This window comes from Dromaius novaehollandiae, chromosome W, assembly GCF_036370855.1.
Source record: "Dromaius novaehollandiae isolate bDroNov1 chromosome W, bDroNov1.hap1, whole genome shotgun sequence".
In the NCBI taxonomy this organism is placed as follows: Eukaryota; Metazoa; Chordata; class Aves; order Casuariiformes; family Dromaiidae; genus Dromaius; species Dromaius novaehollandiae.
Window position 1 is genome coordinate 22,849,826 of NC_088130.1, and position 26,171 is coordinate 22,875,996.

The 26,171-nt window shown below is 39.4% G+C and overlaps 2 protein-coding genes across 14 annotated transcripts in view; both read right to left on the reverse strand.

Moving 5' to 3' along the window:
- Nucleotides 1–247: 247 nt before the first annotated feature.
- On the reverse strand, nt 248–8,058 carry LOC112992399 (cortexin-3). The gene is made up of 2 exons (XM_026115421.2): nt 7,783–8,058; nt 248–1,251 (listed from the first exon to the last, which is right to left on the reverse strand). The coding sequence occupies exons 1-2, from the start codon at nt 7,811–7,813 to the stop codon at nt 911–913; spliced, it is 372 nt and encodes a 123-aa protein (XP_025971206.1). The 5' UTR covers nt 7,814–8,058; the 3' UTR covers nt 248–910.
- Nucleotides 8,059–9,932: 1,874 nt separating this feature from the next.
- Nucleotides 9,933–26,171, reverse strand: part of LOC112992367 (protein PRRC1) — a 65,144-nt gene continuing 48,905 nt past the window's right edge. For 12 of the 13 annotated variants that reach the window (XM_064500525.1, XM_064500526.1, XM_064500533.1 and 9 more), the window contains 2 exons: nt 16,702–16,805; nt 9,933–10,180 (listed from right to left, as the gene is read on the reverse strand). In XM_064500525.1, the coding sequence (XP_064356595.1) occupies nt 10,093–10,180; nt 16,702–16,805 (192 nt within the window). In that variant the 3' untranslated portion in view covers nt 9,933–10,092. The remainder of the gene's footprint in view (nt 10,181–16,701; nt 16,806–26,171) is intronic. The other variant, XM_064500538.1, reaches the window with a different exon arrangement.

Consider the following 26,171-nt stretch of genomic DNA (forward strand, 5'->3'; position numbering starts at 1 on the left):
ATTCAGATATTTGTGTGTAAAGCTGGGTGGTTATTCATTGATTCTTAGCACTGATATTTCAATCACCCAACTGAGAAGCAAAAACAATGAAATGCGACTTACACACCAGACAAACAGGCTGACTTAATGCTTGAAATACGCACTTTAAAATACATATAGACTGAAATTTGCTTGCATAAGCTCTTTTAAGAACAGTGCAATAACCTATCCATTAGTGGAAATCAGTTTTGGTACAAAAAGACAAAGATAGGCCAAAATCATTACATATTTTATTCACAATCAAGATTACAGCCAGTGGTTTGTCACTAATAAGCAGCTTATTCACTGTTTAATGCTGAGAAAGAGCATCTTCTTGAATGCATGGGAGAACACGAAGGAACTTTTTCTCCTGAGGTTTTCTAGAGCTCTAAGCCTCATCTTATAGTATGGGACACTTCCTTATCTGTCTTCAAAGCATGGGAAGTAGCACAAAAAGAAAGTCTTGTGGGGCTTGAAAAGTTTACCACATACAGATCATAAAATCATATTCTTACCTTATTTATAAGAGACCTTTCTCCACAGACTTTTGTTTAATGATAAAAAGGCTACCCTAGAAAAGGCTTGCTCTAGTATCTGCAAATCAAATATTGAGTTATAAGATATCACACATGCTGTGTATCGTGAAGCAAAATTCTGCTAATGCAAGCTCTGTCTTTTTTTTCCCCCATGAGGAAATTCACTAATCTACTTTCAAAAATTTAACTTGCTTTGGCATTTAATTTAAAAAAAATCAAATCAGTGGTGTGTTTGTTTATATGTTGCAACTCTTATAATATCTGGAAAAAAAAAACACAAAACAAAAAGGGAGAGACATTCCAGGATTTTTCTTTCATTATCGGTGTGCTAAATAAGCCTCCATAATTCTCAGTCTCTAAGCAAGAGCATAATCAAACTGGCCTTTCTCCAGTCCATCAAGTCCATCAGCCCAGGTTGAGGTCGGCATACTCCGGTAGGGGTCGAGGAGAATTCGGAAGCAGCGAACAATGAGGATTCCCAAGAAAACAAATAACAAAATCACAAAGACAAAGGTGGTTTTCTGTTCCAGAGTCATGCTAGAATCTGGTGGCATGCTCCCGGGTGGCACCAAAGTGGCAGCAAATATCTCTCCCTCCATCATCCAGGAAAGCTGAAAGGAATAATCCCACAGTCTCCTCCTTTTCATCATCAGTTTGCTGCAGTCGGAGTTGAGGCCATTTAAATGCACTTGGTCACCTGTAGGGCAAGGGGAAGCAATGTTAACTGTGAATGGCCCTTTTCTTTGGTTATTTCTGTACAACTTCCTTTTAATGGAGAAAAATGAGATGGAAAAGAACTTGACAGCAGTTCTGCTTGCCTCTCTGTCACATACTAGAGATCCGTTAGAAATCCCAAACGGTTCTGCTGGCAATATGGAGACCAGCCACTGGTACCAAATGTACCTGGACCCTGAGCAGGGGGCTACTGTATCATTTGGGTTAGAGTAGAACATTTCTTTTCTGCAAAGAGGAAAATGAAGGTTTTAATCACACTGTTCCAACTGATAAACTACAGAAATGGCAGGTGTGAAGCAAACTGTGTGCTTTTTGGCATGACAGAAGAACTGCAGCTGAGATACTGGTTTGAGAAGCGGGGTGAAAAACGGAATGTGATTACAGTTTTATCCATGATGACCAAAACTGTTTTGAAGTGGGATGAACCAGGATCTGCTGTAGGCCAATGAAATGCATGCATCTCCAAGTGGGAAGACGGACACCATTCAGTGCCCATAACACTGCAGCATTTACAAAGGAAAGACATAAATAATGTGTGTTTGAAATGAGAGGAAAAATTTTTAGGAAGGCACCCTGAAATAAGTACTAATTACTACCATTACTCCCTCCTTCCTTACACATCGGATTTTCCTTCTTGGGAAGAAAGCACTGCTGGATGCCACAGTTTAGATCTGGTCATTGATGCCATTGAAATCACCTGCAAAAGTCTGCTCAGGAAAAGAAAGCGTTCAAACCTGGCTGAAACAGAACTGCCATTGCCATGGCACTGCCTGCCATACTTCATCTCCTACAAATCATCCCCAACTACTGACCAAGCCTAATCTCTCCCGATTTATGAAATCCATGTGGGGGGTAATGGCTACATACAGGCTTTATCCTGCATTGAACACAATGGGGTCTCAACCGATCATATTTCATTAATGGTAAGGGGTGGGGGGAAGGAACAGAAGAACAGAATAAAGCATGCACAAGCAAAACTTTCAAGTAATTATAAATGATTTGTCACTGGACTGGGGTCAGTAATGATTTATAAGTGTGCGTCAGTAAAAAGAGTTAGTATAAGTGGATTAAGAGAGCACAGTCATACTGGTATATCGCTAGGATTATTCTAAAAGCCACACTTCAAACAACATAGAGAAAGTATTAAAGCAATACAGATATCAGAACTGCACCGCTACTATTGCCTGATTCAGTTTATGGCTGAAATGACAGGAAGATGCAAAAGATGTTAATTTATAATCCTTTGAGTGTTTCAGCTACCAGCTGATAAAAGTGCAGAGGACTGTCCAACACAGAAAGCTAAAACTTTAGGAACAACCAGTTCATAAGGCTGCCAGATTTTCTATGATGCTGGTGAGGGAAATAGTGAATTCTGATGATAAATAATCTTGTTATAAAAAGGAAAAATGCATAGAAACTGGGACAGGAGTGCAACGTTGTTGCAGTGATGCTACAACAAAAGTCAAAGATAACCATACCCTCTTCTAAAAAAACCTGTTAGTCTGATTTCAGAAAACACTTCAGCATGCACATTATGTCATGGATTTCAATGCTATTTAAGCATGTTCTCTCAGCTATACACATACTTTGGTTATTAACATGAAGACACTTAACAGTCTTTCCTAAAACTGCAGTTTCAAGATACAGTGTATTATTCTTGCTCTCAGCACAGATCCCAGCATTTTAGAAAAGCTTTTCCTGACATCTTTCTAGGCATTACCTAAATGCAGTTAGAAACTGTGGGAGAAAATGCAGAAGATGGAAAATCTGTGACTGTCAAGAATGATCAACTTTTGACATGCTGGTTTTAAATTCCAAAGTTAGAACATACGTATGACTCAGTACACAGTTTCTCTGCAGCTTTTGAAGAAACTAGATTTAAAAAAGATATGCATAATTTGTGACTGAGTGATAAGCCAACACAGCTTGTTATTTTCCTTTAGGATCTGAACAGGAACCTAAGTGGGATAATGCAGAGAAGAGCCACACTGATCTTCATACCAGTGAGCACTATCGACTGATTTTATGAATCAGCAGAGATGTCAGATTATTTTGCACTTAGCAACTTTTCACATTCAGACTGCTAATTATCACACTACAGATGATATGCGGCAAAATAATAGGACTGCATTGCAAGGCTGAAAGGAACTTAGTTTCTAGGCTTTGGGCTTCCAGACAGCCTTGTGAGGAGGCTCATTACGCTGTATGATCCTAAGCTTTCGGGGGCAAGCAATGTGCGTCCGTAAGATGGTGTACCCAGCATAACAGCATCTTTTGTCCAGTGCGGACCACTTCTCCTGCAAGTTAAAACTTAAATGAGACCATTAACAGTATCCTAAGTGACAAGATGATGTTTAACTGTCCCCACTGAAGCAGCACACAGCTACTTGAAAACAGGAGCTAAAGACTAACTGGGTGTAGCTAAAGGCACAAGCAAGTAGTTGACTTTCGAAACACTTCACCCACAGCAGTGTGGGCTTCCATGGCCCTCATTTACCCTGCATTGAGAAAGCACAGCCAAGCAAATACACACACGGGCCTCATAATGTCCACACAGCCAGCAAACAAACCAGTCCTTCAACCTCATGTGACCTCTGGGGCAACTGGGGCAAGGGAGTCCCCAAGTCCCAAGCCCTGCTCTCTGCCAGTCACCTTCTGCCATGGCAGCAGAGCTCCACTGGAGCTGGGCACCGCTGCCTCTTTCTGGCTGAAACTGTCTCCTGACTAGGGAAATATATAGAAATGACAACATAATCTTAAACTGTATTATGCTGCCTGAGAAACTCTGCAGTCCTCATAGCAGTTCCTCTAGTCTGCCTGGACTCCATCCCACCTCTGTGGTACTGACTCAAGGCTGACAGAAGACAGGAAACTGGAAGAGGGTGCGAAGTTGCTGCAGAGGTAGCCGAAAAAAGCCCTTTTCAGTATCAGAGAGATTTCTGCTTCTAATCCACCTCTAATGCAGATTCCAAGGGGCAAAAGATGAATTCATAAGCATGAAGCACATTATAGGTATCCCCATTTTAGCATATATGTATCTATACAGCCAAAAAAAACCCCTACAGATCATAACAAGTGAAGTGGTAGAAACCAGATATTAGTAATAACAATACACAGCCTGAAAGTGCTTCTTTTTAGCTTGTTCCAATCACTTAAAAATCTAGGCCAGGTTATTGTATGGGTGGAAAAGCCTCAAGGATGTTTAAAAGGAAAAGCTGGGGTAACCAAGGTCCCTCCAGGTGCTGAGCTGCTTTTTTTTTTCTTTTTAACGTCTAAGATAAAATTATAACTGATAGAACAAACGGATTATCCTTCAACTGAAGGACTAGCCCTGCTTCCTTTGAATGCAGAGATGCCCAATTCAATTACTTGCAGTAATGGGTTCCTTGCAGGTGCAGCTAATGCTTTGTTTAATGAGCACACAGTTGCACATCATTCTGTCCACATCAGGTTGCTATTATCATTTCTCCTTGCCAGTGTGCACTCATCCATTAGGTAGTTTGATTATAGATCTCCTTGGGGTGGTGCTTACAATCTGAGTTACTTAATTTGTAAAGAAACACAGAAAGAGGACTAAACCTGCATATTATTAATAGCATTAGACAGACAGGTTTGTCATTGGCACATCCTGGGGCTTAATATGCTTCATATAGTTTCAGGAGCCCATTTGCAACCGGTAGCTGAGCTATTAGCATAGGACCTGGTCAAATGTCACCAAAAAGCAGGCTTTCTCGTGGAGCCACTAAGGTTTTTGAAGTTAAAATTTCATTGAATTAATTAGTTGATAGTGCTAGCTACACTTTGACAGGAAAGATGCAAATTTTCAGGACTCTGAAGAGTTAAACTTGTTCAAAGCACCTTTTCTGTGCTTTCAGCATTTCATTTGTTTCTGAGTTGACTTTGATTAAAATTTGCTCTGTTGAAAGGATTTCCTTGCACTCACAGTTTAAAGCTTCTTGTTTTGAAAGCAATAGGACTAATGAATCATTCTAAGATCTGCTTCTCTTGTAACAGCATATTTACAATTAAATTGAGCTTCACTGTTGTTTAAGTTGCCCCATTTATTACCATATATGACATAAATAGCATTTTGTATCAATGCCCATATGTATATGTTCTTATAAGAAAAGACTATTGCACATCTGTGAGCAGCCAAAGTCAAGGAGACTGTAGGAAATCACATTTTCTCAGTTTGCTGAGTAGAATCTCACTTCTACCATTTTCCCAATTCTTCCATCCTACATGTTCATAAACTCTCCAGTGATCCTGTTCATGTAACTGCAATATAGCATGAGTAATACTCTGTGACAAGTGACAGAAATTCTGGAATTTATCTTCAATTAGCATAAATTATTCCAATATAGTCTGACGTACACACAGATTAGCATTACTGGTCCTTCATCTTTCAAAAATACTGAGGAACTGGTAACTCAACAAGTTATTGAAGGCATCCAAACTAAAATGTGACACATACAATCCAAGTGTACATGGATTTAAAATAAAAAATAAATACATTAAGAGTGAAACACCATATAGTATGTCAGCATCTGTTTTTGCTATTGCTTGACAAATCATTAGCTCTACAATAGTTCTGTGTAAATTACGTAAAACATACAGAAAAGTATTTGAAATGAGCAGGTTCAAAGGAGGAATGTGACCTGCAAAAAGCTCCTTGAGTCACAGGGATGAACAGTTTAGTGTGTTTGACCTGATGACTAGACACGAGGCCAGATTTTCTGCTACTGCAACTAGCTACAGCTCCCCTGACTTAATTGCCGTTGTACCTGCTTACACTTTTGGCTCTGTAAAATTCAAGTGGCAAAAATTACAATCACGCAATAGATGCATCAAGACTAAGATTAAACAGCGTATTTTCCTGCTTTTCTTTTTTTTTCTTTTTTTTTTTTTTCCCCTAAATCAACACCTGGGGACTTTCTTTTGCCCTTCTTATTCACTCTGGAGAGCAGAATGTGGGTTTATGTCTTCACCAGTGCTTAGCAATATATGCCTGATATGTAGGTATCCCATATTAGTGGAGCAATTGGGTTTCCATTATGGAATATCTCATGGAATGTAGCAGGCACACAATTGTGCCAAGCCCATGTGCATGATTTTCCTATACCACCCATACTAGTTTCACTGATTAGTCACTTCCTTAGCTACAAAAATACATGGCAAGTTCCTTCAGGCTCAGACATCTGTACACAAACTAGTCCTGCAAAGATATTTCCGTTCACTCACAGCTCAATTGCTGTGATAGACATTTTAAACCTACCTTAAATAAACAAAACTTCATTACAAAAAGGTACCAGGCTAACAAACAAAATTACATGTGCCCTACCCTTATATCCAAATGTGCCTCACATTCCTCTCTGCTGTATCCTGCACTGTTGCTGCCAACAGTCACTGCACAGTCTAAATGGGAATACTAGCAATGCTCTCTTTGCCTACACTTCATCCTTTTCATCTCAAAAATTTGAGATCAAACTGTCATTGCCCTTTCCCTGCAGACACATAATCTCATCCTCTTCTCAACAGCTTTTAAAAACAGGTCTTTGTGTGGGAAAAGACCACTTGGTGCTCCATTCTGCTGTTGACAGTGTTAAAGCAAGTTGATGGGGTTAACATCAGCAATAAAACAGTGCTAGAAAGGGATCTGCTCTTTTTTTCCATAGAGTTTCTCCAATACCATGTAACCTCAATTTTACTTTGTGCCCTCTGGAATGCTTAAAATACAACTTTACCTTTGAGGGGCACATACAGTATTTGGAATTCCTGTGCCTAAGTTGTGTAAGGAAGATATATACACGGAAGAGGTCAAAGCTACTATAGAAGCTTGAATTACTCCCTGCATTTGCTGAAGTATCTGCTAGCTTTATGGGATACTAGATGTGAAGATCTGAAGGTATGGATCTGCAAAGCATCAATATATTTACACTATCCAGGAATCTGTGTGATGGTTTGAAATAGGCACACAAACTCCATGCACTCTTCTTGCCAAAAGAGAGATTACAGATATACAGATATCAGTATTGCAACTCTTCTCTTCAATGAATATCTTAAGTGTGTAATAGTAATAAGATAACCAAAAATGCTAACGCTTTGAAAGCTAATAATGCGCTTAATATCTTTATAGGCTGGATCCCACATGAATCAGCAGGTAGAATTTGTTCTCTTAACAGTCACAAATCTTTACAAAAAAAACTATCTGCAACTCAAAATGACATGAGATGTATTTTATACCTCCTTTTCTTGCAGTACTAAAAGATGAATTGTAATGTACTTTCCAGAAAGAAAAAAGGGAATATACAACGATCTGATCAGTACTTAATTCATTTAATTGTTGTAGATATTAAATCTCAATGTCATTATTCCTGACCTGCCATGCAGGAGGTACTGTATATAGACAGTATTACTCAGGCATATGCAATATAAAGGTTATAACTTTAAGCAATAAATAAGTAAAATTAGACAATTTCTGTTAAACAAATACCTTCATCTAGTCGAGAGAGAACTTGACCCATTTCCCACTGCAGCAGTTACAGGTAGTTACAAGTATCTTTAGTTTCCATTCTTCTGCACCTTCCTTGAATTTCTAAGCATAAAGGATCAGGGACTGCCAAGGAACTCGGGAACACCCAAGTTCTAAAGCTGCCTTTAAAGGCTCAGAATTTCACACAAAAAACAAAGTTGAATGAGAATCTTATTTGTGTGCTAGAAGTAATTAGCTGACAATACTGTCGTTTCTTTAAAGTGAGGCTGTAATTTCGGTTCTGCCTCAGCAACTCTTCAATGGATTCTGCCTCACTGAGTGCAGCAGTAGCCTCGCAGCCTGTCTGAAACCATCTTCAGCAGAACATTAACATTCAAAAGGTGTACCAAAAGAGGGGGAAAAAATTACAGGGTATTCCCGTACCTTTGCAAAATCAAAGCTATAAATCTACTAGTGTTTCTCTCTTCTCTATTGACTGTTGTCAGCGAGCTGTCTTTCTAATGCCAATTAACACTCTTTTTATCAGCCAATCTGAATATTGATTACAATTTGTGACCTTCAGCCAAATACCTTCATCCCTTAGGAAAAAAGCAGTGGGTCTTATGGATGCCAATGGTATGCTTTCTTTAGAAATAAACTGACCTTGCAAAGGGAGAGGATATATTCACCAGCATTTACTACTGGGTTCTGGACTTATAGCTACAGTTTTTTGCCCTGGGAGTTGCATTTGTTTCCAGGTACTAAAACTACCCTTAATATAGCTGCTTTTTATGTTAAGGGAAAATAACTCACTAAAGCAAAAAGGTTCCTTTTTTCCTTTCCCTGAAGAAAAAAGAAGTTGGTTTAAAATATCATTCAGATAGACTGATTAAAAAATACACACACACACACACCCAATTTTCTACTTAACAGCAAGCAAAGACACACGCATACACCAAACCATTTTAGGGTGAGAGAGTGTTTTGATCATATGTTTTGATCTCTCCCAGTGCAACTGAGTTTCTAGACACTCCATATTGCCATAACCCCCCTCCAAAAAGTACATGGGATATTCTTCACTTCTCATTCTTTAGGCTTCTGATACGGACAATAGATTTGAAGGTCAAATCCCATCAATTATCTTCTTTTCTCTGCCCCTTGCAGATTCTCCTGTCGGTTTAGAGTTACTTCTCTCAGGGGGAGGAAGGATGGCCATGGGAAGCATCCTTTATTTTAAAACGGTAAGCCTGCCAACCCTATTGTGGAGCGCAGAGGCATGCTTTGTGTATGAAATAGCACAAAATATGCTTTCAGAGATGATGCAAAGCCACCTCCCAGACCACCACAACACAGACACCTCAGGCTGTAGACACCCACGCGGAACCCCAGAGACACCCACGCACCCTGGTAGGGCTGTCTTAAACCTATTCACAGTCTGGCTTTTCAGGCTTTATACGGTTATAAACAAGGAGAAAAGGAACACCTCTCACTGTCACAAAATCCTCTACACAGGGCTCCCTATGCCCTCATCCCTTGCAGGGTAAGCAGGTAACAGGGGCTGTCCAGAGACCCAGGCCTGGTGCACACACTAGTTCTGCACTAGTGCGATCATTTCGGTTGCCAGCATGCTTCTCCGCAGAGTACTCACACAAATACACGCCTCAGTACAAACCACAAGGTACTTCACTTAGGAACGTGTTTTCGCTCACAACCGGGTATTCCTCTGCCTCTACAGAAATGAATTTCAGAGAGGATTTTTCAGTTCCTTAGTCTCCTTGGCAAACACGGGCATAGGTGAGAGCCCAGTGCTGAGCACTGTATCCTCCAAGTCCCTGAGGATCTCAGTCCTTCAGATTAGCTTCAGAAAGGATCTTAGCCCCTCTCAACCACTTTCCTCAGTCCCATCAGAATTTCTCATTTCCCTGACTTTAAAGATCCAACCTATAATTTCTCTTTTTAATTTTTCCACTTTCTTTATTTTTTCCACTTTCTCATCCCAAAATCCTTCAGGTAAACTAGATTTGATCCATTCCTTTGTTACAGCAAGCAACCTCTCAAAGGATAATGATCAAGGTTGAGCAACCCTTCCCCCCTCCCAGTCTGGAAGATTCATGACAAGACTTGACAAAAGAGGCTGGATCACATTCCCAGAAGATTTCATGACAGAAGGATTTCATAACATCAGGCAGAAGTTTTTATTTTGCATTTAAGCTCACACATATCAAAGTCTTACAATCTTTCCAGCACATTACTACAGCACCACTGCTCTGTGATGAAGACAAGCTGATGTGCATTATAGGGGGTACCTTTGCGTCATGAAGAAACTCTTCATCACAGAGTTCCTTTTAAATAATTCTCCTTGTGATACAAGTTTTCATCTTGAACTTCAGTCCACACGGTACCAAGAAGCTGAGGAAGTCTGCAAGAAAAGAAGGCATAATTCATTTCTTACAGGAAGACAGATCATAAGAGCATGAATCCATAACCCATGAGGGCACTCCCACGGAAGGGAAGATTTGCTCCTGTCACTCTTTATGCATTTTATATTAAATAGCCATTGGATTAAAAAAAAAAATCAGAAATCGTTCTGGGAGCATAAAAGCTGGATGCTGCTGCCTCACTATTTGAGCTGGGCCCCAGAGAAGGCTTATGCAGTGCTTTTCGTAAGATCTGGTCCCAACAAGGGACAAGCAGGAACCAGGAATTAAGCAGAATAGCCCAGAGCTACGCGACACAGGCCCACAAGTGGGTCAGAGAGGGAAGACAGGCAGAGAGCCTCGTGAGCTCAGGCAGATGTTAGGCAGGGAACATCAGGGCTCTATCAGCTTTAATGGATGCTGTAGGTCAGTCTCCTAAAGCTTGCAGCGAGTGCACCACATTCCAGCTTCCAATCCCAGGGACTGCAAACTCTTCCATTTTTATTTGATTTAAAAATAGGATGCTAAGCATATGCCTTTTAATGGAAATAAAACTGATTTCTGAAGTAAATATCAGAAACACTGGTATTTCAGCTAATTTCCTACAGCACTAGTAATTAGATTCATTTGCATCTTCAATTATTTAATAGGAAAGTTCCTTTAGTGCTCTTCAAAGAAAGTTTTTCTCAGCCAGTATCATTAAAATATTTTCCATAGCCTTGATTTGCTTTGCTATAAAGTTGTACTTTACTCTTGATAACTTTTTGAAAAAGGAGACTTGAAGATAATTATGTTTAATATTTACATGGGTTTCAGTTCCAAAATCTATATCCATTTTGAAAAGTGTAAATAAAGGCAACCTCTCAGGAATCAGCCAGATTTTGATTAAAAGCCATAAATGCAATGCTGAGACATTCACTGCAACTCAAAGACATTTCTGCCAACTTTTTAATGTGCTTCTAGTTTTGTCTGCTCACAGATCTGTGACTTACTTTCTGGGGAAAGGGCTGGGGGGAGTCATCCGGTGCTGCTTCCCCCCTTGTACAAGCAGCAGGCAGGTGCCCCTTACGCAGAAGCAGGCGTCCCGCTTGCAGATCCTCTTCCTTGCACCCTGCAGCGCTCTCAGGAGTCCAGGAGGCTGGTGCTGCCATCATACTTACGGAGAGGAGAAAGGACGATGCCAACAAACTTCCCTTTTCCTCCAGAAGTTGCTGTCCCAGATCTTTTATTGAGCTCCCCTAGCCCTCCTAGCTGATGGCACAACTTGCCTTTCTATGTCAGGCCAGGCAAGATGATGCAGAGGAGAAAGCTCGCAGCTGTTTTGGCAGCATTCACACAGCCCAAACAGCCTTCCTCTTCTCCCCTGGGAAATGGAGGCAGGCCAGATGGATTTGGTCCACAGGCCACCAGTTAAGTGGCCTGAGTCTCTTTTCTGCAGTTGGCTTTAATTGCCACTGGCACCTGCAGGCATCCTTCCCTATCCCATATTTGGCTGGTCATATGAGCAGCTCCTAGCAGATGCATCACAAATGCTATAAACACCTTGCTTGCAGACGCAGAGACAGATCAGGAATCTCTTGGAGATCATGGAGAACCTCATTCCTGCTCCTTCTTCCCAGACCCTGCAGCACTACTGCTCGCACTCCCTCACATCTATCACAAAAGACATTTTGAAAAATAACTCCACTTAATACATTCATGCATCTTCTCAGTCAACTCTTCCATCCTCTCAGGGAAACTCCACTGCTTTTCTTGTTTTGTGGCCCTTGGGGAACTTTTCGTTGGCGGGCAGGTGAAGGTGCCTGAATATCCTCCTTAACACAGGTAATTCCAGAATAACAATGTCGTTTAAACATTTTCAGAACAGAAGTAGTAGGCAAGCAAAAGGACTCTTAACTCCTTAGTAAAACTATCTAGAGCACAGATTGCTCCCTGACAGTAACCTCAGAAGTAGGCCTTCACGCAGCATGACCTTCTCAGACTCTGCCTGCCCTATCTATTTAACATGCTTCTATGCTGGAGTTTCATCTGTGTCATCCAAGTATTAGCCAGCTTTTCCCATGGCAGTGGCTTGAGCAGCCCCATACATGTTCAGTTTGGCACATTAAAACTATTTTTGCAGGACTAAATAAAATGAAAATAATTTAAAGCCCAATCATTTCTAAATAGTTTCTCAGTCTACATGACAGCAAACCTCTACTGTTGCCAGGGCAAAGTGGGAATGATAAAATGTTCACGTCTGAAGTAGAAGTCGTATTTTGACTGAGATTACTCTGACTGTATAGCTTCCCTGTTCTCCTGTCCTAACCCAAGTGGTTATCTGATGTTAGCATCTGATGTTAGCATCTTTAACGCCAGCCAGCACACAGAGATCAAATCGGGGAGGCTGGGATCTCAACTTGGCCAGAGAAAACGGAGAGGTTTAGTTTTGCATTCAGTGTAAATACCATTCCTAGTCCGACCGGCAATGTCCACATCTGTTTAAATGATCCGCAGTTGCAAAGGCTTAAAATCTGGCTGAGGACAGGGTGGAAATAGCACTTTTCTCTTGGGGGAAGGGAAGTTCCAGAGAAAGTGAAGGGGAAAAAAGTGAACACTGATAGATTGTGGGTGACGGCACCGCATCTAGAGGTAACTAAAGTATCAACATGATATCAATAGCTGTAAATCAAGCTCTCCCATTCCTATTTGTCTGGTTTAGTTTTATGCAACTATGCCCCTTGGGGCCAATTCAGACCCTTCCCAAGCACTTCCATGATGATTTGGCCACAAAAGCTGACAAAAGCCTTCCTGCTTCAAACTGTTCTGAAGTGCAAATCGAGTCACTCTCCTCAGACTGACGTGGAAGGCTGCCAGCACTGGGGTGCCACCACAGTGGAGTTCAATGTCACACAAAGTGCCACATGCCCCAGCATCTTAAACCAGAGGTGGCATTCAAATACTAACTCATTGTACCCTGCTATTTCAGACTCTGTGTTTGCAGATGATATTGCGCTAATATTGATTTATTTTTTTCCTTGATTTGTATTCTTTAGTTTGCACTGCGGTGATACAAAAAAAGTAAAAATCTCCAACATTTACACAGTTCTTCAGAAAAGCCAAGATTTCAAAGCGAATTTACTTTCTTTGCATTTTTCTCCAGTTTTCCATTTTATCTTACTGCATCCCAGACGTGACACCTGACATAACATGACAGCACACTTCTGCTGTCACAACATAAATGACTGTAAAAATAAAAGTTTTCTACCTCCCTCCCTATATTTGATTTACGCAGGCAGCTGTGTAAAATTCTGATGGTGAGATAGCAGTGAGAGATGCTGCCTGCATGTAAGAGTATAGATACCTTTGTGACAGGCAGCATTAGAAAAACAACAATTTAAAGTTATAGCTCATATAGACGCAGCAGAATAAGAGTACAAATAGCTCTATCTTTAATCCATTTTACTGGATTAGCCATTAAATGAGCAATGTGCCATTTTATTACTATAATTCTGAAAATTAAAAGACTGAATTAGGATATACAGCCTTTCAAAAGACATCAGTGCAGTAAATAGGAACTGTCATTTGGTCTAAAGCATTTCAGCTATGTCAGTCAAGGAACATTTTTATGTCTAAGTCACATTTAAAAAAAATACAGAGTAATCTCACTGCACAGATTTTATTGTTTAAGAAATCAGAAACCCCATCTAATATTCCCATTCCCACATTAGTTAGCCTGCCTTAAAAGTCATCCCAACATAAACAAAAACAGAACAACATAAAGAGCTTTAAAGTGATGAAAATGAAAATATGTGAGACAGCTTAATGAGCAGAACCTGGGCTTTTTTGCTGTTTGATTTGGTCATGATTTTCAGGAACTTTGTGTAACTGGGAGCTACTGCTGAGGAGTGAGACAGGACTGTCTCAGTAGAGAGGCTGAGCGATACAAATGCTGACCTTGAGAGCAATTTAGAGTGATGAGTGGGCTTTTCCCTTCCAAGAACCTGGCTTCCGTCACAAAAGCTGCCCCTTTTCACAGAGATGTCATCTTCTGAGCGTGTGTCATCAAGCAAGAGGCAGATCCCTTAGATAAAGCCATGCAGTTAGGCTTTTCTATATACAAGGTGCTATGTAATTCCAGCTGAGGAAGCTGGTAACGCCCAAATGACTCTTATCGGCTGTTGTGGTTACATTGGGACCTTCAAAGGCATGACACTCAGCTTGCTGGCTAATCCAGAAATGCCAAAGGCCATAGTGCTTTTTCAGTAAAAATCAGAGAACTTCTATAATGAATATTTTACACTCTAACAGTACAACAGGTCACACTGACACAGCTGAAATAGGAGCTTTTCTCCCCACAGCTAATACTACAGTGCTGCCATTGATATACTATACACAAATGTCATGCATTTATATCAGAAAATAATAGAATATAATAGTAAGTAATTTAAGTAATTGTTCCTAATGATCGTTTAAAATGAGAGAATACTATTTGCACAAAGGCTGCAAACAATACATTTTAACTGTGAGCATAAGGAATTTCATGTGACAAATGATTAGTTATGCAATTCTTTTTTCCAACTAGCATAACAACTAATGTATCGTAATTACACCTCTTACAGCTCTGTCTCATGGAATTTATAATTCTTTGAAAATAAAATTAGTCTCCTTAATTAAAGCTAAAAGCCTGTGAGCCCACACAGAAACACAGACAGACAAAAGAGCTATTTAACACTGCTCTTAATTTACATTCGGTATAAATTTGTATTTTCCATAATTCGGGCAGTAGATTAAATTCTATTTTAAAAGTTGATAACAAATGTAATAGCTTTCTTTTTAAAAGGCCCTTAATGCATTAATTAATCTGAAGGATTCTGTACAAAAGGTAGGATGTTCTTGAGCTGCGACAAACAAAGGAAAAGTATGCCAGGTTCTCAAAAGTACATTGAAAAAGATATCTCAAAAGCAAGGAAGCTTTCTTATGCATTACTGCCTTTTTATATACCAATGAATTTGTCATTAACTAATAGAAATACACGTAAAAATTTATAACCTTCAACTTGAATCATATTATTACCACTAATATATCAATGAAAACCACATACATTGCTCTTCTGAAAAGCAACTGACTGCATAGCCTTCACTTTCAGTTTAGGCTAATATTTCAGTAACCTGCAATGGACTCAAATGGCACCATTTTTCTCAGCCTTTTTTACTTCACCTTAAAGTAAAAAAGTAAAGTTACCGGAATCACAAAAAGCATCCAAGTTGTTTTTGTCTGCTTTGGGATAGGCAGCAGTGAAAGGAAGGTAACCCTCCTCCTTTCCACTCACTCCCACAGTCATCAAGGTTGCCGGCAGCACTTGCTACTTTCTTTCCATTGCAGCCACCAAGCCTAAGGAACAGATAAGCTTTTCTCCTAGCGAAAATCTGTAGCCAGCCTTTTATTTTCCTAATTTTTGCTTTAAGAGAGCGGCTTCACGCTGCAGCAAAGCTGGTATGTGAGCTGGTATGTGTTTTGCCAAAAAAGGGCAAACTTGCTCCCCCACCTCTCTTCCAGCCCTGAGCATTCCCACCACTTCTTTGCATCAGGCACAGCTATCGTGCAACTATAGCATAAATCAAGTATGGAAAACTCATCTGGGGGAAGAAAAAAAAAGGAAAAGAAAAAAGCTCTAATCAGATCAGTCAGCATCTCAGGAGAGAGGGGTGCAGAGGGGAACATGAAGGAAGCAGAGCAACATCACCCCTTTCAGCAGCAGCTCATTACTAGCTTGGCTTAGCTGCAATGTGAAACTGCATCCTAAGCCTTCCTGCAAAGCTGGGGAGAAAAAACAGCCATGCAAGCACCTCTCCTTAGAGGCAGAGGAAGAAAGATTAAAACAGATGAGGAGGATCCGCGGGTGCGCCAGTGGGCTCTGGTTACCTTGAGGAGCAGATACGCAGGGTAACAGATTGGACTGTAATGGATCAAGGTTGAAAGGGACCTGGTCACAGATGGATCGGAGTGACTTTAGTGGCTTTGCAGACGAGCTGCATGCATGAAGAGAGGTGAAAAGAAGCTTTAGGAGGAGATAGGGAAGCAAAGTTGCAAGAAAGAAGGCTGAAGAGGGAGAGGATTTGAAAGAGAGCTGCAAAATGACAGCTTCTGTGCGATGCGCACAAAAGCAAGTGGAGAGTTGAATGGCTGAAACAAAGGAACAGGAGTATTTTAGGCATCAGGGTACTAGGGAAGAAGCTATAGGAAAATACTAGCTAGCAGGAGGTGTGTGTATATATACATACACACACACACACAGATATATAGTATAGTACTCAGCTAATAATCATGCTATAAGCTGAAGACATTTCTGGTAAAGAAGCAGAAATAACAGAGCAACCTACAAGGCCCCTAGCCACCCACGGTCATATTTCTCTGCACCATCTGGGTACTCCCTGTCAGCGCCAGCAGTCGCACCCATGCAGCTGTGAAGTCCTGGGGTCTCAGTGGGGCTCTGCCTTCACTTCTGCTACCACGCAAGAGAATAAAGAGACAGAAGCTCACCTTCTCCTACAGCCCCCATTTTTCTTAGATTCTCCCTGCAAGTAGGAAACTCGGGGAAAAACCCCGTGCCAGAGTCTGGGGGAGGTAGCTTCTCTATCGCATACCTGCAGAGTGGAAAACAGTTTTGTATTAGTTTTAAGCTTAATGTGATATACTAAAAGCCTCAGAAGGTTCCTTTCTCCCTTTAAAGAGAAACTAAAGGGAATAAAAGCGCCTCCTGTTCTCTACCTTTCTTAATTTACTTTGATTAAAAAAATGGAAGCTATTTGATACATCTGACATGCCCGAGATTAAAAACCAAAAACAAACAAAACAGAACAAAAGAGAAGGACAACAATGCCTGTTCTGGGAGATCTTACAACACATCATAAAGCTGCAAAAAATATCCCTAACATTTTTAAAATGTTTTTCAATACACTAAAATTGTTCTGATCAGTCTCAACCTCTACACGATATAGGACTTCAAGACTTCCAACATTTTACCCTTCAGCCTTGTTAAAGGCAGACTGTGGTCTAGCTAAAAGCAGGAACAGGCAAGGTATCGCAGCAGATTTTTGACTGTGGCTGACTGCAATGAACACTGAAAATGCTATCAAAAGAGTGTTTCATTGCTTTCTATCACACAGCCTTCAGGAGCACAAGCATTTATCAATAAAGCATTTTGATGACACAAGAACTTCATAGCCCTCAGGGCTTTCCAGATGATAAAACCACACTTAACACAAATTTCATTTAAACTTTAGATATAAAATAATACTAAAACAATTGTAAAACTTGTGAAAGAAGCTGACTTAACAGAACTGGAGACCGCAATTTTTTGTTTCTCAGGCTCTGCAGTGGTATGACAGTGTCTCTCCCATGCTGCCTATCAATGTGCCTTTACTCTGGCCTGACGGGACATCTGACGAAAAAGACAAGAGTTAATATTGATTCATTCACTCCTTAACCTCCAATTCGGTCCTTTACTGCCAACAAGCTGAGCAAGACAAATGATACATTTCACAAAATCCTTATATGATTTCAAATGGAGACCTCCATTTTATTTAAGATACTCATTTGGCTACATTCTGCATAACCAATAGCATGAATCTCTCAGAAGGTAATATAATAGCTAGTTTATTTGACAAATGTAGTCTTTTTTCTACTGACAGAAATTACTTGATATGTTTCCTTTTGAAGGGGTGAGCAAGAACAACTCGCAATTTAGCTGCACTCAGCTGTATATCATTGTCTCTTGTCCCAAACCCCAAGCACACACAGAGGTAGAGTTTCTGCCCTCTGAGCAGTCTACACACACTGTGATCATCCCTCCATGGGGTTTTCCTATTACTCATTCAAAATAACAAATCTATTAATCTTACTTTCCATTTTCTCCCTATGCCCAGTCATTCCTACAATCCGCACGCATAAACCTCCACGTCACACCCTGCTATTCTACCTCCCCTAGCATCGAAGAAGTGCTGTGTGCCACAGTTCCCATCAGAAGGTGATAATTAACCTGCTTTCCTCTGCAAAATTTTACCACTTGCAATTGCATCGTCCTCTAGTCAACAGAGACACTTTATCACCCTGTTGGTCTATGTCTTTTGCAGAGAATCACTGCAAAATAGCTACACTCAGATAGGTGTCCCCCCCCCCCAGTTTATCCTAGCTTGATTGAGTGCAGCCATCCTGGAAAACAAGCAATCTGCTGTTTTCCCATCGGCACGGCATTCCCATACAGGAGATGAAGAGGGTGCCTTCACAGCACCAACACTGCAGCACACCTCGCAGGGTACCTGAGCTTCCTTGGGGTAAGCGCTGAGGGAGACAGTGCAGCTACACTGCGAGCAGCTCACGTGAACTGATATTCTCTGACTCTTAGCAAGGCAATGCCCTTACACCACAAAATACAACCTCGATTATCTTTGCTTTGCCATGGCTGCAGTAACTTCAAATATTAGAAACAGTTGCAAAATCATCCATTGCTCTTGTTTATCCTACTGCACTGCTTGCCAAAGCGCCCATCATTTCAGTGAATTCTATATGCTAACTACACACAGAAATATCTTCTCTTTGCTTTACATTTAACGTCTTCAAGTTTTACCCAATCCTTTATCACTATTTAGGGGACATATTAAGATGTTCTCCCCGACTATTTTTCAGTTCCATCAGAAAAACCTGCTATGCAGGTTTCTTCACAGACTTCACATTTCATTTTTCTGCATGCAGTCTTAGCAAAATGTCAGAGAGGGGGCCTCTCCTGTGAGAAGGAAAAGAGAGTCCATTTTGACAGGCCATTTATAATGAGCAACTCAAACTGTGTAAGGAGTATATAGCAAATGTCTCTGGAACAGAAATTTAATTTACTTTTACAAATTTAATTTACTTTTACTTTATGAGAATTTTATGTCCTGAAGAGAATTTTGATTCTGCAGATACTGCATTTTCCACTGAAATGCACTTCCTTGAAAATTCTCCACAAGTTTTCAAAACTATTCCTTCTTCAAAACATAAAAATAGGGATGCCCGTCTTATTGTCCCATTCACACCCTATTCCCATAATTATAAACAAAATTTGAAACTGGTGTCTTTTCAGTCCCATTATTTGAAGCCAATATGAGCTTATCCCAAGGCAAAAGCAATTACACCAAAATTACTCATGCAGATGTTCATCTAACATTCAGCAAAGCATGCTCCCTCTCCTCAACCTCTTTCATTTACTGAGCCAGTAGGATGCATTTGGATGCCACTTGCCTGCTTCTCCCTGCATTTTGATGGCTAGAATCTTCCTTTTTCTTTTAGTGGAAGCTGAAATTCTCACACTATCACATGCTGGTAGAACTGGGCTTTAAATAAGACATCAAATAGTCATAAATAGACTGCAGGAGTTGGCAGCATTGTCCTTCAGAGTTAGCTTCCTGAGAAAGAGATGTAGGAAAGTTTCTGAGTAGTCAGAAGCCCTCAAGCTATGTTCCAACTTGCACAGAGGGAGGTCCTGACCACTGCTCCTCATTTTGAGAGCTTCTCTTTGCACCTTCATCTAATTTGGCAGTCCTGGGGCTCAGCTGGTTTTCAGAAGAGCAGTGTCATAAATCACTGTTATTACCACCCTCAATCACCAGGAAACAGAGGCAGCACATTAAGAAGCTACATTACAGTGCTTCTTTAGATACGAGTTTGTTCAGCAGTCCTTTAAATGTCACATCAAAAATCCTTTATGGTAACACAGGCAAGCTTCACACAATTGCTTAAAGAGCAGCAGTACTTACCCTACCCTTACTACTTACCTAAACCACTGAACCGGTGCCTGACTTCAAGATGCAGTTGCGGTGCTCTCATTAAAACCACTATATGTTTCTGCTAAGATATCCAGTGGTTAAAATATTCTGCAAACATGCTCTCTATTTCCCAGTATCCTCACGACCAAAAGTAACAAGATAATTTTGGACTTGTATGAGTTTTAATCATCACTTCCAGAAGAGTAAACAATTGGAAACAAAATTAGAAAAGGTTCACTCAGAGGAAAGAGCAGAAGAAATCAATGTAGAGAAAACACAATGTATATTAAAAGACCCAACAGGTTGAAGGAAAGTAGATGTTGGTGGAGATGGGTATAAGAAGAAATGTGAGGTTTTTTGAGGTTTATATGGAAGAAGAAAGGAATAAAATGAGTAAGAAAATGGCTGCAAGTCAGAAAGAATGAAGAGTGTGCACAGTGCATGCACATTCAAATCTACTTTGCATAAGACAGAAAATTGAAAATGCAAAGCTAATAATAATGTATTCCACATTCAGCTACTGCATGTTGCATAAAGCAAAAGCTGACATTTTCTCAAATATTATATTCTTGTTTAAAATTCCACAGACATCTTATTCAATTAATGTGAGATTGTTTTCTACCTTCTTTTGAGAAGGTAAACTCTTCAGCTGCAAATCATTTCACACAGTGAAATTTTACATAAATGTTGTAATACTTTTTCCTAGAAGTCTACCTGTCAGAACAAGAAATATGGAGCCAGCCTTTAAAGAAAATGACATCATTTCTTGGGATTTAGGGACAAAGAAAACAATAAAGACTGCTAAGGCAGCACAATACAAAGAGGTTAACTGGATGCAGATCCTGCAGGACATATGTCAACTTGGAGCAGGTACCTGATAAAGCTGCTCTTTCATGTGAACACACTGAAGTTCATAGGCTCCACTGAGATCAAAATACAGCAGGAGACGATAGTAAACCAGATATGGGCTTGCAGATGTGATGGAGACAAAGACAAGACTAACTACACAGGCACCATCTCATCTGCAGACATCTGCTGAATCAGGGGACTTTCAATACAAGACAATAAACAGAGAAAATTACTTGAGAGATAAAAACCGATCACAAAGTCAGAGAAAAATAAAATCCCAAACAAAGCAGGGAAACAGCTTGTGTTCTCCTAAGAAGCAACAAAAGACAAAGTTATATAGCAAGGAAGAAAAGAAAGGAAGTAAATCCTGGGAAAGCAGGGGCTAGGGCTCAAGAAAAGAAGAACCAGGCAGACAAAGTCTCAAGAGAGACTGCAACACAAAACAGTCTGGGAAAGAAGAACTAAGAAACAATCTAAAGTAATCTTCTGTTTTCCGTTCTATATCACATACCCTTACCAAAGGCAAGCGTAAGGACTATGGCCTTTTGCTGGCATAATAGGTTTGGTGAAGAATAAAACTGGATATAAACTCTAGGAATAATTGGGCGTGATAGTACTAGTAGCATTTCTTCTCCAGTCCGTATCTGAGAAACGGTAAAAACAGGCAAAAAAAATATGCTGATAAAATACAAAAATAGGAGAGACAGCACAAAGACATTGAGAAATAGAGACAGCACAAAGACATTGAGAAATAGAGAAGAGACAAGATGTCACATAAGAAGTGGGTAAGACTGAAGACTGAAGTAACAAACGGGAAATTCATTCTAGAAGTAGAGATCAAGTCATGCACTCAGAGACTAATAAAAACTTATTTGAAGCTGAGGATTCACAAACAAGAGAAAGGAAAGACCTGAATGCATCTACCTGATCAGGCAGGATGAGTTCAAGTGGCCGGAACTGAGAAAAAATGCCATTGTGACTCTAGTATATTTAGGATATCAGTATTTCCAGGAGAAATCAGGAAGTAGTGAAGTAGAACCCCAGTAAAAACTCATCTGGAATATTCTGGTGTAGTCATGCTACTTTACTTTAGCTGTTAACTAAGGTACTGGAATTAGGAAGCACATTACCTTTACCATACATAGTTAATACAAATTTTCCTCCAATGATTTAGAGCAGTTAAATTAGGTTCTGAGTGTCCTTTATGGGGCTATCCATCTCCAGAGAGCACAAGCAGGCCTCCGAGTCCCACGACCAAGGGTCACGGTTGTTGGTTATGAGGGAGCCCAGCATCAAAATCTCATTCCATTGTTTACTTTACTCAATCAAATTTTATGGATATCTGCAGGAGGGGGGAAAAAAAATGAAACCAACCCAGAAAAACATGTGCTATAAATCTTGTCAGTAGCTACACCAATTCCTCATTACTTACTACTTCTTTAGAGTCTGTGGAGCTCTATAAAAACACAAGACGACCCGAGAAAAACATGGTTCTAACTTAATATGGAAATGTGGGCTAAACTTCTGCATTTGACTATGGTAATATTTGATTGATAGATGTTTTCTTGGAAAATCTTGTTTGACATAGCCCATACCAAATGTTGTATTCTGTAAACATTAAATGTGGTCATTGGAGGTTACTCTGTCTCCCTGGTATCAAAACAGAAAGTTTTCAATATAAATAACTATAAATATATAAAAACAAATACAAATTTGTATATGGTGGCTTCTCAGCTTCTAAGTGCTGTACTTATTTTTGTGACATGCAAAACATGTTTGTTAAAAACATGTAGATGTCATGAAGTTGAGACTTCAAATACATCAATTACCTTGTCTTTGTCAACTCCTTGCACTGATTCACCTTATCCACTAAAAGTATAGCAAAATCTACCTAAAAATGACTCCAAGTATATTACAAACATTTTCTGAAAGCCATCCTCTCTAGTTCCCACAGGGTATCCCAGGTGTTTCCTCTTTATTATAAACTAGTCTGATTTTTTCATTTTTGCCTATAAAATCAGTTGGAATTCAGACTGCGAATTTACCATGTTGAAATTTAATGTCTACGTTTACTGTGTTAAAAGTAAGCTAACATAAAATTGAAGATGAGATGCAGATTTGTGCATTCTAATTTAGTTATCGTTGCAAGTGAATCTTATTTCAAAAATTCTGAAGAGTGTGAACATGTTAAAAACAGTAATTTTGGGATTGCATAGTTGCTACTTTCATTTTAAAATGCTGTAAAAATTACTTCTTCTTCATATTTTCCTGGTTTAAAATACCGGAATCATATTACTCCCATATTTAGCATTTCTTATTCACGGTAATATGAAGCCACCAATATTCAATTTCCAATGACAAACTATAAAGAAATTCCAGAGAAATAGGATTTTACCTCTTTGTGAAATAGTTTCTGGGCTAAAAGAAAGTGTGCATAACAGGGTATACCCAAATTCATTAGTACAGGTATATAAACAACAATAGACTGGATCAGTTAACTTATGATGGCACAAAATTCTGCCAGAATACAAAATTTATAGCAAAATTCAGCTGTCTTCATATATTTTGCTTACATTTATTTTAGAAGATTTCTCTGACATGTATTTTTCCCCAAAACTTTTCCTCTGTGTTTCCCCCCTAGAATTTTCCTCACCATCCTCCCAGCAGCTCTTCTCTTTTGTGTTGGATCAAGAAAAAAAAAGACAGCAAGGTTTTCAAAAAAGCATCTATGTGACACATGATTAAATTCTTTGTGAGAGAGAGGGTGTTCCCTCTGGAAAAATTAGCTCTCAAGTATGCGACCAGTGGCATTTTTCCCCTTAAGGATAATGTTAGAAATAGGGTTTCCTCACAACCACTTTGGGCTCACGCAACCTCTGAGCATTTGTCCTGAAGGGACAAGAGTCGCGTGTTTCCTTGCCAGCTGCGCTTGCATCCAGGTGTTTCCTCCTGCTCAATGACTGTATTGTGACTGTTTGTTAACTATAACTTACATTTTCACGGCAGTGACAGGATGGGAGTAAATATCACAGTGCCTGGAACGGTCATTTGTGTGTTGTTTCCCAAGAATCCCAGTCAACATGGAAGGAAGTGGAAGTTTTTAATCAAAGGTTTCATTCCTGAGCAGGAATAGGTATGGAGTTAATAGGAACAGAAAGTAATCTGATACTTATTTTATTTTAACAGAGAAAGAATTAACTAGGTTGATGACTAAGCTCTGAATAACATTACCAGCTAAATGTAGTCAAGTGAAATGAATGGGCTACCTCTAAACTAAATGCATGCTATCTATCTAAATGTCTTTGCAAACAGTCTGAGCACAGAGACATACTGGTCTTTGGAAGATACTAAACATCCTTGCCTTTTCCAATACTATTTGTAAAAATACTGAAAGCTGGTAACATTTTCTTTTCCTTCTGGTTTGAAGGATACGGACAGATATTCTCTGTTATATAATACTTAGAGAAGATTTTTGCAAATTTTTACGTATGATTTGACTTACAGGAAAAACCTTGTTGACATTGCGAGTTGTGAGGCTGACATCATCGCGGCAGATCCGATTTGGGGTCAATGTTGGAAAACACAGAAGAGATACTGATAAATATAACTAGTGGAAATAATGGGCACAAATCTTCTCTGCTATAGCCTCCATTTAAGAGCTTCCAGTAAATAAGCATTATTTCCAGTATTTCCTCCAGGAGCCTAAAACCACTTGTGAAATACTCAGTTGTTGTAAATTCATTATGCTTCCCTGATTTTACATGGATTTAAACTATCTAAAGACCTACAGGGCTGTACTTCAGAGTTAAATCTTAAATACAGAGAGATATTAAAAACAGCTGTTTTTAATTAAATTCTTTCGTTAAAAATACCTACCATTTTAATGCAGTAAGTTTCAACTTCTTTAGAAGCATATACTAAAAAGGCCAACAAAAAAAGAAGAAAAAAGAAGAAAAAACATTTTCAAGGCTTTAAAAAGACCTGAATGTTTCAATTAAAAGCAGCAGGAAAAGATTCCCTCAGGCAAGGAAGGATAAAGGATTGGAAGATTTCCTGTAGGTAGGAAGTGGTATGATGTTGGGGGAATGATCTTTTTGATTTTTTTTTTAAATCAGAGTTTTTTGGTTTATTTAAAGCAAAGCTGACTAAATTTAAAAGCCAATTTTACCACAAGACTCCCATGAGCTGATTAAAATTATCTGCCCAAATACCTTCAGTATTTTCATGTCTCTTTTGACAAAAATTACTCTACAAAAATGCAAGCGGGAAACAACTTTTGAAACACAAAGAGTTATGCAGAAATTACTGTACTACTAACATTAAAAGATGCTAAATGTACTTTTTCATTACCATTACTGAGCTCTTCCATTCAAACTCATGGCTGACCAGGAGATCTCAGATTTTGAGGAATCTGTCTTACAGTCAAAAAAATTGTATCTGCTCTCTCTACAAATGCATGTGTGTGAATTCTTATTTCTGCTTATATAGAGAATTAAGCAACTTATGCAATGCAGCAGTACTGTATTTATAAATGCAAGTTTCAGGTAATAATTGCACCAGTTTGAAAGTTCTATTTAGTCTTGGCTAAGTTTTCAAATGTTTCCACATTCAGAGTCTTTATGATAAAACACTTATGTTCAGAAAGTCATAGCTCCCCCTGTTCCAAGCCACTAAGGTGTTAGCCAGCTGTGGACTGGAAGGTAACTGTTAACACAAAGTCATACCAGATCTGTCATGGCTAGCTAATAAAGGCAAATAGATGCCCAAATCACTAATTTTCATGCTCCATTTAAAATGCAGCATTAGCACATTTATCTGCATTTTACACATACGCAGGCATTCTGCATGCAGGCAAACACAGACTTTTCATTTATGTACCTCACGTCAGCCTTAAAATCAGTATCTTTCTGGCTGCTTTTTTTCCTATACTGCCTTCACAAACAATTCAGACCTTGAGGGAGGGGTGAAGGGGGCAGACTCCTTGCGTTCCCCAAGTGTCTGAAACCAGTCACCAAAATGAGAGAGAGAGAAAAAAAGAAAGAAGAAAGGGAAAAAAAAGCTGAAGAGAGATTTATTTTTCCCAGACCTGCAAAAATAATTCGGAAGTACACTCAGACACATCTTGAAACTCCTCACATAAAGATTATTACCTCAGACTGCAGTATAAAATTATTTTAACTTTGCTCCAGAGTAGACAATCAAGTAAAATGTATCCTGGATCATTTTAACAGAGGTAGTGCATAAATGGCATCCTCTTACATAATGTAAACTTGTTATTGTTGAAGCAGTAAAAGTAGCAGCATTTTCCTTATAATGGAATACCTCACCTAAATAAGAGCAGAAGCCGAAACAAGTTTTCAA

Bases quoted from the DNA above. Each gene is read 5' to 3' on its own strand.
- LOC112992399 (XM_026115421.2), bottom strand. From the start codon at position 7,813: ATGGGTCAAGTTCTCTCTCGACTAGATGAAG. The intron at 1,252-7,782 runs GTATTTGTTTAA...CTTGCCCTACAG, and splicing joins TCTCTCTCGACTAGATGAAG to GTGACCAAGTGCATTTAAAT.